General features: G+C 39.5%; 1 protein-coding gene across 3 annotated transcripts in view; it reads left to right on the forward strand.

Moving 5' to 3' along the window:
- ACOX3 (acyl-CoA oxidase 3, pristanoyl) overlaps nucleotides 1–14,946 on the forward strand; it is a 39,953-nt gene that overhangs the window by 4,091 nt on the left and 20,916 nt on the right. For 2 of the 3 annotated variants that reach the window (XM_054823683.1, XM_054823684.1), the window contains exons 3-7: nucleotides 1,490–1,723; nucleotides 2,776–2,847; nucleotides 4,244–4,333; nucleotides 5,970–6,113; nucleotides 6,985–7,073. In XM_054823683.1, the coding sequence (XP_054679658.1) occupies nucleotides 1,490–1,723; nucleotides 2,776–2,847; nucleotides 4,244–4,333; nucleotides 5,970–6,113; nucleotides 6,985–7,073 (629 nt within the window). The remainder of the gene's footprint in view (nucleotides 1–1,489; nucleotides 1,724–2,775; nucleotides 2,848–4,243; nucleotides 4,334–5,969; nucleotides 6,114–6,984; nucleotides 7,074–14,946) is intronic. The other variant, XM_054823685.1, reaches the window with a different exon arrangement.

Consider the following 14,946-nt stretch of genomic DNA (forward strand, 5'->3'; position numbering starts at 1 on the left):
TGCTGTGTCTCAGGGAGTTTCAAAGCTGTATGGGCAAATAGCGTTGTTCATACAGAGAAAGGGAATGACCCTACCTTTGCAAGAAAAGCATAGGAAATCTTCTGGTTTTCTTCCTTTCTTCCTTCTTCAGAGAGGAGGAAAGGACTTTAAAAACCTTTTTAAAAGGTTTTGGCTAAGGCACCGCACCTTTTTTTCTAAATTACATGAAAGACAATTAAGATGTGGATATATTGAAGATACAGAGATCTGAGGTAAAAAAGTGCCATAATATATCATTGTAAAAGGGTATAAGAAATTCACCAGGTGTGAGTTACCCTAGGTTTGCTTTATTGCAGCGCTGGATGCACGGGGAATCAGCTGCACCCAACGTGCATACAGGTGATTACCAACACACAAATTATATAGAATCAAAACATACATATTCATCATTTTTCTCAGAAAAGACAGTCCTATGATAATAATTTCTTGGAATTCATTTACATATTCTCCTCCCTGTCACTCATGCTCAGTGATTTGGGTTGGTGGTCCTCAAGGGGTCTCTGGTGGTTGTCAGTGGTCGCACACCCGTGTCCGCTGGATAACCCTCTTCTTGTAGGCATGCTCAGTATCCTTCCTGTGGATGTACCTGTCCATAACAACTTACTTCATAAGGTTAATATTCCTGGGCCTATTGTCCGGTTGGGTAGGGACAGTACATGGAACATAACAGCATTGTACATTGCCGTGGTCAGCTTCATCACCTATTACCTTGGTTACAAACTAATTACTCCAAGCTAATCATTCCATATTTTCTGTCTCATGGCCTCTATCCCACGATTACATTTTCCCCTTTTTGGAAGTTTTCCTTCCAGGCCTTGAGTAGCTTTCTGGTTAACATAAGTTTTTCTTATAGCTAAGCTTCTATATTTTCTACAATCATCTAATGAAAAGAAAAAAAAAAAGAAAGATCCAAATGAGAACATTTAAAGATGCACATCCCTATGTTGAATGGCTGCATATGATGGTTCTATTAAATGGAGTACATTTCTTCTTTCATTTGGGAACAGAACAGTTGTGGTAGCTTAATGGCTTTACCATTGGATTATGGCATATTTCTAACTGAATGTGGCCCCTGGAGTTTTACCTTTATTCTCAGATAGAGGGCCAATGCCCTTTAGATCCTGCCAGCAGCTTCATATAGGGAAATAATGAAGCTGCTATAAAAAGGAAGTAAGTTTTACCATACTGTTCTCTTGCATTCAGAGTGAACCAGTTCCACACTTATTACTTCATGACAAAGGAGCTTTCGTAAAATTTAGCTGCATGAACTGTATATATATAATGACAGACTGTTTAAATATATTTTTTAATTCTCTGGAGTTTTGGCTTTATAAATTTACATCTATCAAACAATTGTAGTTTAAAGTGTAGTATTATCCTAGAAGAACATTAACTTGCTTTGTTAATGCTTTTAGATTAACGTTCTCATGTCAGTTTTCCCCCCCTCAAGAACAGAATCTTCTCTGCTCTGGAAAGTGATCCTCTCTTTGCACATCATCCTGGAGAAGATTTGTGCCGTGAGAAATATCAGGAGCTGACATTCCTGCGCTGTAAAAGGCTCTTTGAGTATGATTTTCTTACCCAGCAAGAGATCATAGAGAACCCATTAAAGATATTTAATATGGTCATCTGTATAGGAATGTACGATTGGTCTCCATGTCTCCAGTATTTCTTACATTGTGGTGTAAGTACAGTTCAAAAGGTATAGTGGTGTATATTTGAATTTAAGTGTCTTGTAATACCATCATTCTGTTCTTTTTGCCTGTTTTATTAAAGCTGTATCTTTTCTTAGTCCTTTGTTTTCAAAAATGAAATTCATTTTAACTGTTTAGAAGAATTGGAGAGCTGTGGGATGAGGTTAGTAGATCTCTCTCATTCAGCCCTGTTTCCACTGGAATCCCACCTGGAAAGTAAAGGTGGAGCAGTATAGACAGAGCTACAGAAAGATATTTTGATACCTACAGTTCCGCCTTCTTTTGTCCTCTCCTCTGCCTCCTCTCTAGGGCAGCAACAGCCAATGAACCTGGTTATTGGGCCCTATTGGCTGGCTATGTCTTTGCTATAGATACAGGTATCAGAAACTTCCTTGCCTCACCCTCTGTGTTGATTCAGGGCAGAATCCAGAAGGAGCGGAAACCAGCGTAAAGTTTCTCACTGCCATCAGCAGCTGGGATTCTGTTCATCAGTTGCTGCCTAGATAAATCTCTCAGAAAGAGTACTTGACATAGCTGGTCAAATAATATTAGTTAATTAATTATTACTATTCACATGGCAGGGGAAGGTCTGGGAATTATAGTTTTGTTATGTGACTATCCATCTAGAAAAACTGAAGGTAGCTTTAAAAATGGTGTTCTTGTCTGATCTTGAAGCAGCTACCTTCAGTTCCCAATCCATTTGCAATAAACCAAACTAGAATAGTCTTAAAGTTGTTCTTTACTCAAGGGGACATCAGTAAGGACAAGTGGAAAGTGAGCTCATTAAGCATTTTTCAGACTTTGCAATGAAGGCTTGAACAGAGATTAGAGCTGTGAAAATTTCAGTCCTCTGTAACGGGGCCTTGACAAGATCAAATCCTGACTTACCTCATACAGCTGTAGTCTAAGTAGTAGTTCACTGTGCAGCCTGCTTTCCCTGGTCTCTTTAATGGATGTTGCTATTACAAATTACTATGCATGTGCAATTTGTGCTTTCCATCATGGGGTCACTGATTTCATTCATAATTCTCTGTTTTTACAGATGTTTGCAGGTACAATTTTGAGTGCTTCTAAGAGGTTTGCAGACTTTGTGAAACAAGTTTATAGCATGGAGGTAAATTTTTTTTGATAACTTGTGAGAACTGGGCACCAGCTCACTGTGAGGGTCAGGAAGCACTGGAACAGGTTGCCCAGAGAAGTTGTGGATGCCCCCTCCCTGGAGGTGTTCAAGGCCAGGTTGGATGGGGCTTTGGGCAACCTGGTCTAGTGGCGAGTGTCCCTGCCCATGGTAGTGGAGTTGGAACTAGGTGATATGTAAGGTCCCTTCCAACCCAGGCCATTCTGTGATGTACATCGTACACCATGCAACATACACACTTGCCATGATGGTATAAAAATTCAATTTTGATGTTATAAAATGGAAAATAATAATGTCTTAATGCCACAGAAACACCACATAGAGTCCCATGGAGACTCGGAACCGAGTGCCCTGCAGAATAAGTGCAGCCTCTTGCCCTGGTTTTTGGCTAGGATAGAGTGAATTTTCTCAAGAAGCTGGGACACCTCTCTGATGTAGAAAGAGTCAATCCTAAACAGCTTCTCCTGTCTATGCCATTTGGCCATGTGGTCAGCATTCACTTTCTGGCCTGACCCTCTTTGATTTTGCAAGATATATGTGCTGAGCACACCCAAACTGAGCTTCATGTTTCTTTTGTTATTTTATCACTTATCTTGGTTTGTTTTCCCAACCATTCACCTTCCTTGCTTGTTTAATTTTCTGAAATTCTGTGTTTATCTGTCTGCTCGTAGACAATATACTGCTACATAGTTCTATTAGAGATCAGGATGAATTCTTCTAATGACTCTTAGCCTACACAAAAGCCCGAGGATATGAGTTTGTCAGAATAATTTTGCCTGAGGCTTCAGGTTTGTTTATTTATTTATTTATTTTATTCTCACTTGCTTTTCAAAGGTTTGTTACTGAACAGTATGTACTACAGGCCAAACCAGTCTAGGATAAGGGATTCCAGTATGCACATTTCAGTGTGGCTTCAAGTAGGCAGTGTTTCCAAAGGCTGCTAAGAGCCAAGTGTATGCATACATTGATCTGATATACATTTATCCCCTTAAATAATGTAGGCTATTCACAATTTTAAAAATAAACATCCTCATTCTGGTTTTCTCCTAACTGGGAGTTCCCAGAACTGCTTGTAATCTAAGCAGACTTGCTGATTTTCACCGCGCAACAATTCTTTCAACCCAGACAGCTGAAAACTTAGTGGATGTAATATTCTGTACCTGCCTGAACGAGTCAGCCATCAGCAAAGGGAAAAAACCCAACTGTTGCCCTACTGCAGGCATGATGTCCTGGCCTTAGGGCTATGTTTGATTGGTTTCTTGCAGTTGCAAGTTACTTTCCGACCACTGAGTTTGCAATAATTTGAAAATCTTACAGTTTGAATTGTTGTAATAACGTAGTCTTAAACTGTGCCTTATGTCTCCTTATTTAGATTTTTGGATGTTTTGCTCTGACTGAACTCAGCCATGGAACTAACGCAAAAGGCATACGTACTACTGCCACATTTGATCGTAGCACTCAGGTTAGTCCTTAACGCACAGGAATAATGTTTTACACCGTTAAGAACTATTATTTACTAACACGACAGAATGATCCAGGGATTTCTTTGATTAACAAGAAAGAAGCAAGTTCAATTCCAAATGTTAAAAAAAGTCAGATATTAACATTATTATAAATATTTACGATAAACCCAACAATTTCTGTTTTCTTGCACAAATAGTTATTTTAGCTTCTGGTTGTGATATAAAATAAGGATAGCATCCTTCTCCTTTGTTGTGTCTCTTAAGGAATAGTTGGACATACAGATTAAATTGTCTTTTGTCTTTAAATATGAAGGCTTTATATACAAAGATTAGGATTCTTTCTTGAGGATGAAAAAAAGAAATACAAAAATGAGAAAAGACTATCAGAGACACAAAGAAAAAAACAATAAACTGCTTTTTCCATTAGGATGGTGTTACTATTAATAATTTGTTTTCTGAAATCAGCACTACTGCAGAAATAAAATCATCATCCTAATTTTTTTTTCAGTAAATGAGTAGAATTCATCGTAGTTTTACATTAAGAGAGAAGAAAATAGAAGTTAAGAGAGGAGGCTGATAGAACTTCCTCTTTTTGTCATCTACATGCTTGGTTTATGCCAAATTGAATTTAAGATACTTTATTTAATGTCCCAAGAATGTAGGCTTATCATCTCCACCAAAGACTCTGGCATTTTATTGCACCGTGATGTACAAAACTGGGTGGTATTACTGTCAACAATGTTACATTATGAAGTGACTTCAAAAGAATAAGAAGCGAGAATCATAGCTTTGAAACATAGGATTTTATATTCTTCAGTAGGACAACTTTCCAGTTTGCATTTTTTCATATATAAGCAATTCAGTGAGCATTTATGCAACATGGATGATCAGATCTCTTTCCAGGAAGTAAACCACACCAAAACTTGTGAGATTGGCAGCATGAAAAGTTCCATTTGAATAAATTGAGTTTTAGGCTGGTGATGAGTGCATTGCACTCAAAGTGACTGAAACGACTAAATCTTTCTTAAGGTCATGAAGCTCTGAGTTCAGATATTTTTAACATCCACAAAGCACACTATTTGCAATCTAAAAATCCCAATGCTGAAGCTATGTCTAAATTTCAGGATACATGTATTCTTCAGAATTCCCACTACTCATGGTCCCCAGTTGTCCAAACTGGGAAGTGTGCTGCCTTTCACACTGTCAACAGGCTTCCTTCCCATACAAAACTGCGTGAGAAGGAAGTGGTCCCTGCACAGGTTTCACCCCTCACAGTCCCTCACATGGACTCACAGCTCAGCTGAACCTAAGATACAGGAAACGCTTCTGAGTCCGTCACTTTGCTTTACTTTTTTTGAACTGCTTAAATGAGCAATTAAAAGGCTGAGTTTCAGGCTTTGCAATGAAGTAATGAACTTTTTTAGCTCTAAATTTTTCCTAGCTGCATGTGTCCTCTCTAAAGTTAAACACAGTAAGAGAGATCTCAGCTGTTGGAGTGGAGTACAGAATGAAACCCTGGCAGTTAATGGGTGTTTTCAAAACATTACCACGGTCATGAAAAAAAAAAAAAAAGAAAATAGTCATGAGTTGATTTTTATGATTTATATCATTTACTCCTTTCTTTCCTGGCTACAGGAATTTGTCATCAATACTCCTGACTTTGAAGCTGCAAAGTTCTGGGTTGGTAATATGGGGAAACATGCCACTCATGCAGTTGTGTATGCCCAGCTCTATACTCCCGACGGACAGTGCCAAGGATTACATTCCTTTATTGTACAGGTAGAGTAGAAATATTGATAATATTTTTCTTTTTTTTTTTGGGGGGGGGGGGGAGTGGGTTCAAATTAAAGACTTTCTGTTATGCTGTTATTTATATCTGACTACCAAATTCTTTAATTAGTGCCTTCAAAATTTATTGCAAATGTAGAAAGTGTACTTTTTTTAACTGTTCACTGATTTTGTGATGGTTGTACAGCCAGTTTTATACTCTCAGTTTTCTGAAAAAAATGCTGAAAAATGCAAAAGACCTGAAAAGCCTCAAGATTGTCATGCTACTGATATAGCTAGAGCTAACCTACGCTTTATGAAGTCCTTAAAGTCTTGTATGAGCCTTACGATGACTTATGTCTGCCAATGCTGAAGTCTGATCTGCATGAAAACTACAAGCTTCTACCACAGAGATCAGTTTATAAGATTAAACGCATCAGAAATATGTCAATGCAGCAGAGAAGTTGTACATAGTAAAATGAACTAGTTGCAGAATGAACAGAATTTATTACAAAATCGAGGAATATCTTGAAGCTGATTGTTACATAGAAGTTTGATTGATTCCTACTATGTCTGTGTACATCTGAAGAAGGTTTCAGTGCTAGTCTGATGTAAGCAGTCATCAGTGTTAAGGCATATTTAACACAGTGATGTAATTACTGTCATATTGCCAAAGTAATTTTCATTAAGGGATCTGTGTCCTGAATGAGAGGATATATAAGTACAAGTTATATACAGGGCTACGTGCTTTAAAAAACCAGAGAGTTTTCTTTAGCATTAATAACAGAATACAAGTTGGGAATATATTCACTGTTTGAAAAGTTCAACCAATAACTTTCATTGTTCCACAGCTGAAATAATGTTTTATTCCACTTCTATGCAGATTCGAGATACAAAAACTCTCCTACCAATGCCAGGTGTGATGGTAGGTGACATAGGAAAGAAACTTGGGCAGAATGGGTTGGATAATGGGTAAGTCAATCCATTTGAAGGAGGAAACATTGTAGACTATATCACACTGTAGTGGTGCAAATATCCTTCTGTGTCAGTTCTGTCTTTACTTCTCAGGTATTCACTAGTGGTTTTAAGTTGTTGATATTTTAAAAAAAAAAACAAAACCCAAAAAAAACAAAACCCCAAAAAAACCAAAATAAAAAACCCCGGGTCTTTCTGCTTCTCTCACTTTTTAGAATATGAAATACCATTGGTACTCTGTGAATGTCCCCAAGCATTCTTGCAGTCATAGACTCTGTAACAATAATAATGAAAAAACCACCCCAAAATCCATTAAATTCTGAGTAAAGAACTTAATCATCTTCTCTTACACCATCTGGGCGTAAGCCGTTAATTATTTTTTCTGTCAAGTTCCAGCCCACAGGAAGGCTAATGGAGGTCCACAGACAAGGTTTATTGTTAGTAAAGATGTAAGATTAATGAGATTCAGTAGAGAAACTAGGTATCTTTAAGCCATGGGGTTTCTGGACTAATCCTGTTCAGTGCAAAAGGAGAAGGTTACTTTGTTGTTTGGGTTTTTTTTTTTCCTGTATTCTCTGTGTACAGTTGAAATAAAAAAGGGCTCTATTTCTGAGTCATGAACTTCAATGGCTTTACTGTGTCTCTACTTCACTAAGCAAAGGCATCCGATGGGGAGGAGAGGCAGTAAGGAAATTGAGGTAGATTTCTAAATTAAAACAGCCATTATGTAAAATTTATGATTTAAAACTCTATATTAGTTACGTAGCTCTGTGTAAAGACAGAGACCTAAAATATTAAGAGGAGGGTGAGGTGAGGTCACTTCTTTATGCCTCAAATTTACCATTTTCTGTTGATTCAGTTCATTACAGAGATTATGTATTGTCCTTCATAACATGCCATTGCAGTAAACAAAGTATAGACATCCTAAGGTATCCTGCTTTCAAATGTAATGGCTTTGACTGGCTTTCCAGAACGTGATAGGTCTTTCGTAGTTTGTTGTCTGTACCAGCCTCCTCCCGATGTCCCAAATAGCTTGTAGTGGCAAAAATAGCACTGACTTGTATATTTATGTAGACCATTCTCATTGATGCTCTGTTGCCTGAAGATACAGACGAAATAAAGATGAAAAAATATATAGGAAATTAAGTTTTATAGAGGAAAAACGTGAGAAAAGGTCAGGAAAAGAAGGGGGTTTGGTTTTGGTGGGTATTTCTGCCTGCATCTGCATTACAAACTAGTAGCCACCAGATGGCACAGCAACATGGGCCTGAGTAATCTAAACGTAATTCAGCTTCATATTTCTGTAGAAATGGTCAATTTCTGCTGTTCATTCTTAATTTGCAGCATAGTTTGTGTGCAACGTGAGGAAGGAGAAGAGTGTGCTTGTCACATAGCATCAAAATGCATATAATTTTAAAATCTTTCATCTACTGGGAAAAAATAGAGCATTTGTTAAAATATCAGTAACAACTGAATAATCTGAAATGATAATCCACATAATACACTGTAAATAAGAGATACCAGTATCTTCTATCTTAATGTCAGATGGAATCCCCTTTCTTACGTATGACATCACATGTCATTTAAAGCAATCATAGGGTATTCTAATCTTTCACTTTACTGTGCGTATGGTGCTTTAAAAATATATTATTTTCTGCTTAAACAGCAGATTAAGACAGTCCCTGCACTAGAAACCTTAAGTTTAAGACAGCACCTGCAGATTAATATAGAGGGACAAGGGCCCAAGGATACCAATAACAAGCTCAATTCAGCTGAAAACTGTCAGAGCCTACGTTCCTGATCTACCTCAGCTATTTTCTTTGGAGACGTCTTAGGCTAGATGCCAACATTGTTGTGGTGGGTTGAGCCTGGCTGGAGGCCAGGTGCCCACCAGAGCCGCTCTCTCACTCCCCTCAGTCACGAAACAGGGGAGAAAAGGCATAACGAAATGCTTGTAGGTCGAGATAAGGACAGGGAGAGATCACTCACTAATTGTTGTCACGAGCAAAACAGACTGAACTGAGAGAGGGAATTCATCTAATTTATTACTAGGCAAAACAGAGTAGAGGAATGAGAAAATAAAATCAACTCTTAAAACACTTCCCCCCACCCCTCCCATCTTCCCGGGCTCAACTTCACTCCCGGCTTCAACCTTCCCCCCCTCAGCGGCACAGGGGGACGGGGAATGGGGGTTACGGTCAGTTCATCTCACGGTGTTTCTGCCGCTTCTTCATCCTCAGGGGGAGGACTCCTCTCATCGTTCCCCTGCTCCAGCATGGAGTCCCTCTCATGGGGTGCAGACCTTCGGGAGCAAACTGCTCCAGCGTGGGGTCCCCCACAGGGTCACAAGTCCTGCCAGCAAACCTGCCCTGGCGTGGGCTCCCCTCTTCACGGGTCCACCAGTCCGGCCAGGAGCTTGCTCCAGCGTGGGCTTCCCACGGGCCACAGCCTCCTTCAGGTGCCTCCACCTGCTCCGGCGTGGGGTCCTCCACGGGCTGCAGGTGGAATCGCTACACCCCCTCATCCTTCCTCCATGGGCTGCAGGGGGACAGCCTGCTTCACCATGGCCTTCACCACGGGCTGCAGGGGGATCTCTGCTCTGGCGCCTGGAGCACCTCCTCCCCCTCCATCTGCACTGACCTTGGTGTCTGCAGAGTTTCTTACATCTTCTCACTCCTCTCTCTGGCTGCAAAAGCTCTCTCTCTAAGTGTTTTTTCTTCTTCTTAAATATGTTATCACAGAGGCGCTGATTGGCTTGGCCTTGGCCAGCGGCGGGCCCGTCTTAGAGCCGGCTGGCATTGGCTCTGTCAGACACAGGGGGAGCTTCTAGCAGCTTCTCACAGAAGCCACCCCTGTAGCCCCCCCTGCTACCAAAACCCTGACACGCAAACCCAACACAATTGTTCACAAGAACTAGAGAACTAGTTTTTTCTTTGCAACCTTCCTGCTCAGACTGAACTGTCAAAAGCGTCGGGACTTGTGCATATTGCTTCTCAGGTACGTGAAGGCCTCGATGGGGACTGGAAAGGTAGTAGCTTTGTAGCTCTGCATTTGTTTACAGAGAGGACAAGCTGTGCCGCTCTAGAAGATGGACAGTTGGTTGCATGATCTGCAAAATGCCAAGATTCACAGGGAAGCATTTCATCTTGGGCTACCAGACACTGCCTTGTCAAGGTGTTCTCCTAAACAGTTTAGTAATCTTAATTTATCCCAGTAATCTTTAGTAATCCTAACTTATCCCAGAGAAAGCACAGCCTGCAGTTTTTGGGCACTATAGAAGGTGATGAGAACACATTCAATTATGCTGTGACTACAAGTGTTAGTCTCTACTGCATGCTTTGCTAGTTTTTTGAATGTATGTGTGACATCTGCTTCAACCACCATAGACACTTAGTAAATCAGATATATTTCCATGTAGTTGCACTCAGGATAAATGGTCAGAGTGAAGATCAGTCTGACATCTCTGGCACAGGTGTCAGATTTTGTTCCTGCACTTCAAGAAGTTTATGCTACTAATTTTAAATATGACTACAGAGAGTTAAGCTCCTGAACACTTATGTAGGACAGAGAGAAGAAATTCCAGAACTTCCCTGGAAAATGCCATTGATTTATGCTATGTAAGAGAACAGAGTAGGTGATTGTAGTTGTCCGTTCTGGCTTTGGAAAACAATTAATCTCTTGGGTCATTTGGCTGAAGGCTGGTTTCCTGCTAATGCACAGTGTAATGTTTTCAGTTAGAGAAGGAATTTCAGAAGTAATGTGGGAATTTTTGCAGTGTAAATCCAATTGACTAGCCTGTTCCTTTTAAGTCTGTCTTTCCAAATAATTCTCATAGCTTCATAATTGGAATGTCCAAAAATCATAGGGGTTTTGCAAGTCTTTGTAACTTCAGCTACCCTGACAAAAAAGACAAAATCACTTTAAAGTATTTTAAAATATTTTTCTTTCTCTCTGTCATTTACAACAATTTGTGTAATCAATACATAAATGGTCAAAAATAGAACTCCAGTTTTTCTTATAGAGAGTTTAGACTGGTTTTGTTTTGTTACAAAAAAATAAATCAGACTGCCACCAGGGGATGCAAGTGCTTCAGTCTTTAGTTTTATCATATAAAAATGTCCACCTGTTGCCAGTGCTCTGGCAGTCTTTGAAATGTGCTGTTCACTGAGGTCCCAAAATGGATGTAGCTGAGGAAAAAACTCTATTTGAGATCCAGGAGCTTTTCAATAAAATGCATGACAGGCATAAGAGGAGGCTTGGGTAATTGCTGATGTGTATTTCTCTTTCTTCCCTTTGGGCTTTTATTTTTGTCTACCCTGGCTATTGTAGCATTACCAAAATTGCCCATTACTGCAGTGCATGACAATAAATGATTGCCGCTGAATTAGTGGTGAACCAATTTCATGTCCAGGTATAACTAGCAGCAAATTGCTGCTTTCCCCACTCCAGAAATAGAAATGATGCCCAACTGAGTCTGCATGGGGAAGAGTTTGAAAATCAGTTATAATTGTGTTTCTTAAGTGATGCTTAACATGCCTTTCTAAAACATTCTCTGAGCTCGTTCAGCTGTATCCAGTGATACCGTGTGTAGTTTGTTGAGCAGACAAAACCTATGATAAGGGAAGAACTAGTGAAATGAAGCTATCAAAGATTCAGCAAACCACTGCCAGACAAAAAGCTATTTATTTTAACTGAATTGTTTGTAGGGGAGAAAAGGATCTTTCTGGGGAAAGAAGAATTGTTAGCTGTATCTAATTATAATGATGAATTTCAGAAAACTGAAGGTTTTTATTAGCTGTTTAACAGCCTTTCATGTACAATTAAAGTGCGTTCAATCTCTCGGCACATATAACATGCTAAGACATTCAGCATGTTCTGTAGCAATCACTGAGGCCAGTTTTCTGGATGCTGAAAACAAAGGAAAACACCCAAGAGGAAATGGGTAAAGGGGATTTATTAGGCAGAAGAGCAATAAAAAGAGATTGAAAGTTCTGAAAGAGATTGCAGGTTCTGAAATCCTTCACTACAATTCCTTGTATATTGGCAAAGATGGCATACATCACACAACCTCCAGGCCTTTACGGATGACTTTTAAATGGTTAATTCTTTTTTTTTTTTCCTTCGTTACTATTTCAGTATCAGTGTCAATAATATGTTAAGATTCTGCTACTGCTAGTTTAAGGGTAGAACAAATGACAGTCTAGTCCTTCAAAGGGTTTTTCTTTCCTAGTGTTTATCCTCTTAACTCTTATTTAGATTTTGCAATGGTTGCAGTTATTTCACTAGGAAGATGAAAGCTGTAATACATGGTTGAAGTCTAAATAGTCTCTTTGAGCTTCATCTTATAATCTGAACCAGTACTTGGGTGAAGATAATTTCCGTATTCAGCTTCTTTGGTTGTTTGTTTCTACTCCCACACTGCCTTTTTCTTTGTGCTGGGACAAACATTTATATAGCTGTGTAGGGGACTCATCTAGGGAACTGGAACTGCCTGAAAACTAATCCAACAAACCCTTTAAAATTTGGCTGTCTTCAACCAGATCATTTGTCAGGTCTGGTTCACTACAGAAGAGGCTGTTCCAGTACAGGGAAAGGGACAGTACAGGGATGTGAATAAGAAAGCAAATGCAGAAATCAGTCCTGCTTCTCAAACAAACAAGCTTGTGCTTGTTTAACATTTTTATTGTCTTGCAGCTTCTGACCAGTCTCGCAAACAGTTGTGATAGTAATGAAACAGCTATAAAATAAAAATAAATGTTAAAAATGCCTGTACCTGTATTTACATTATCTGAATACAGTACCATCAATCCTTCAGTCCTTGTGCACAGTGCCAGTTTCACAGTTAAATCAAGTATCTTGCAAGACACATCTTGCATATTTGCAATTTAAGTCAAAACAGTGATTTTTGCAGTGGAATCATTGATATTTCCATTTTGCCCTCTCCACTTAGTCTCCACAGTCAAGGTTAGACACTATATGGGTACATACAGCGCTGTGCACGTTGCTAAGATATAGTCACGTTGCTAAAAAGTGCTGCCTTATCCCCTCATTTTTGTCACTCACAAGCACCTCAAAACTGTGTAGCCCTAGTCAGTTCATTGCATTGCTGTCACACTGACAGGCACTTGGTGGTGCTAATGGGGAAAGGTAGATTCAGATCTGGTCACGCATTTGTTTTATCACCCACAGAAAAAGAGCCTTTCATCTGCAGTGGACTTCAAACAACTGTTTTTCTTCCTTAGCAGAGCTCTGTCAGCTCTCAACAGTTGCAGGACTCTGCACCTCTAAAAGTCCTTGCAAGACTGACAGACTATAAGAACTCTAGGGTAAGTGAGGCTTTGTCCATGAAGTCCATTAAGATAAGATTAGTAGACCTATACAATGCTATTGTAAAAGGGTATAAGAAATTTACCAGGCGTGAGTTACCCTAGGTTTGCTTTATTGCAGCGCTGGATGCACGGGGAATCAGCTCCACCCAACGTGCATACAGGTGATTACCAACACACAAATTATATAGAATCAAAACATACATATTCATCATTTTTCTCAGAAAAGACAGTCCTATGATAATAATTTCTTGGAATTCATTTACATATTCTCCTCCCTGTCACTCATGCTCAGTGATTTGGGTTGGTGGTCCTCAAGGGGTCTCTGGTGGTTGTCAGTGGTCGCACACCCGTGTCCGCTGGATAACCCTCTTCTTGTAGGCATGCTCAGTATCCTTCCTGTGGATGTACCTGTCCATAACAACTTACTTCATAAGGTTAATATTCCTGGGCCTATTGTCCGGTTGGGTAGGGACAGTACATGGAACATAACAGCATTGTACATTGCCGTGGTCAGCTTCATCACCTATTACCTTGGTTACAAACTAATTACTCCAAGCTAATCATTCCATATTTTCTGTCTCATGGCCTCTATCCCACGATTACATTTTCCCCTTTTTGGAAGTTTTCCTTCCAGGCCTTGAGTAGCTTTCTGGTTAACATAAGTTTTTCTTATATCTAAGCTTCTGTATTTTCTACAGCTATATTGCTATCGAGCGTTATTATTATGGAGCAGCATTCTTAGATTAGAGCCTTGATTGTAGAAGCTAGAGCTACAATACTGCCTTGCAGTTTTCCCCAGCTTCTCTGTAACTCTTCTGAACTCTAACTCTAATTCTGTGAGTTTCAGTCTGGAATATGTGGCTGTTTTCTTTCCTTCTGCAAGTTTTTCACCAAACCTCTGAAGTGTTATTCTTCTCAAGGTTTACTGTATCCCATAAACAGCCGTGAGATCACTTGACTCACAACTTTCCAATACCATTCACCTGCTTTGTGTTTCTGGCTGGAAGGATTGAAGGAACTGTCACTGCACCATCTCTAACATAGTCAATAACAAAAGCTGGCAGGAAAGGCATTTTACTGAGTCTAAAATTCACCAAAGCATGCTTGAGCTATTTGTACTATAGGTAACAGCTTATTAATTTAGTACTGGCAACAGGAGCTCGTAGCTTTTCCAGCTGCTTCTTTTTTACCAGCGTTACTGCACACCAGATGAATTACTATTGCATGATTTAAAGTCAGTAAGATTACCTTTGCTTGAAATGTTCTCTAAACTACTGGCGAGAGAACCCAAACAAGAATGCTACTATTGGAAGAGCACTTCAACCTGCTCAGCTAATCTAGGTAGAAATTTATGTGATAACAGGGTTTTTTTACAGGCTAGATGATGCAAAATTGCACATTGCTATAGAGCCCTATGATATATATTTAAAGTGGCAGCTGTCTGTCTGTCTTGCTGAGAGGTCTTCATTTCAGTAACGCTATTTGCTATGCAGAAGAGGCCCAAATTAGGGTAACTTTCAAACCTATGGTCTTGTCATCAC

The sequence above is a fragment of the Grus americana genome, chromosome 4 (assembly GCF_028858705.1).
Source record: "Grus americana isolate bGruAme1 chromosome 4, bGruAme1.mat, whole genome shotgun sequence".
NCBI classification, from domain to species: domain Eukaryota; kingdom Metazoa; phylum Chordata; class Aves; order Gruiformes; family Gruidae; genus Grus; species Grus americana.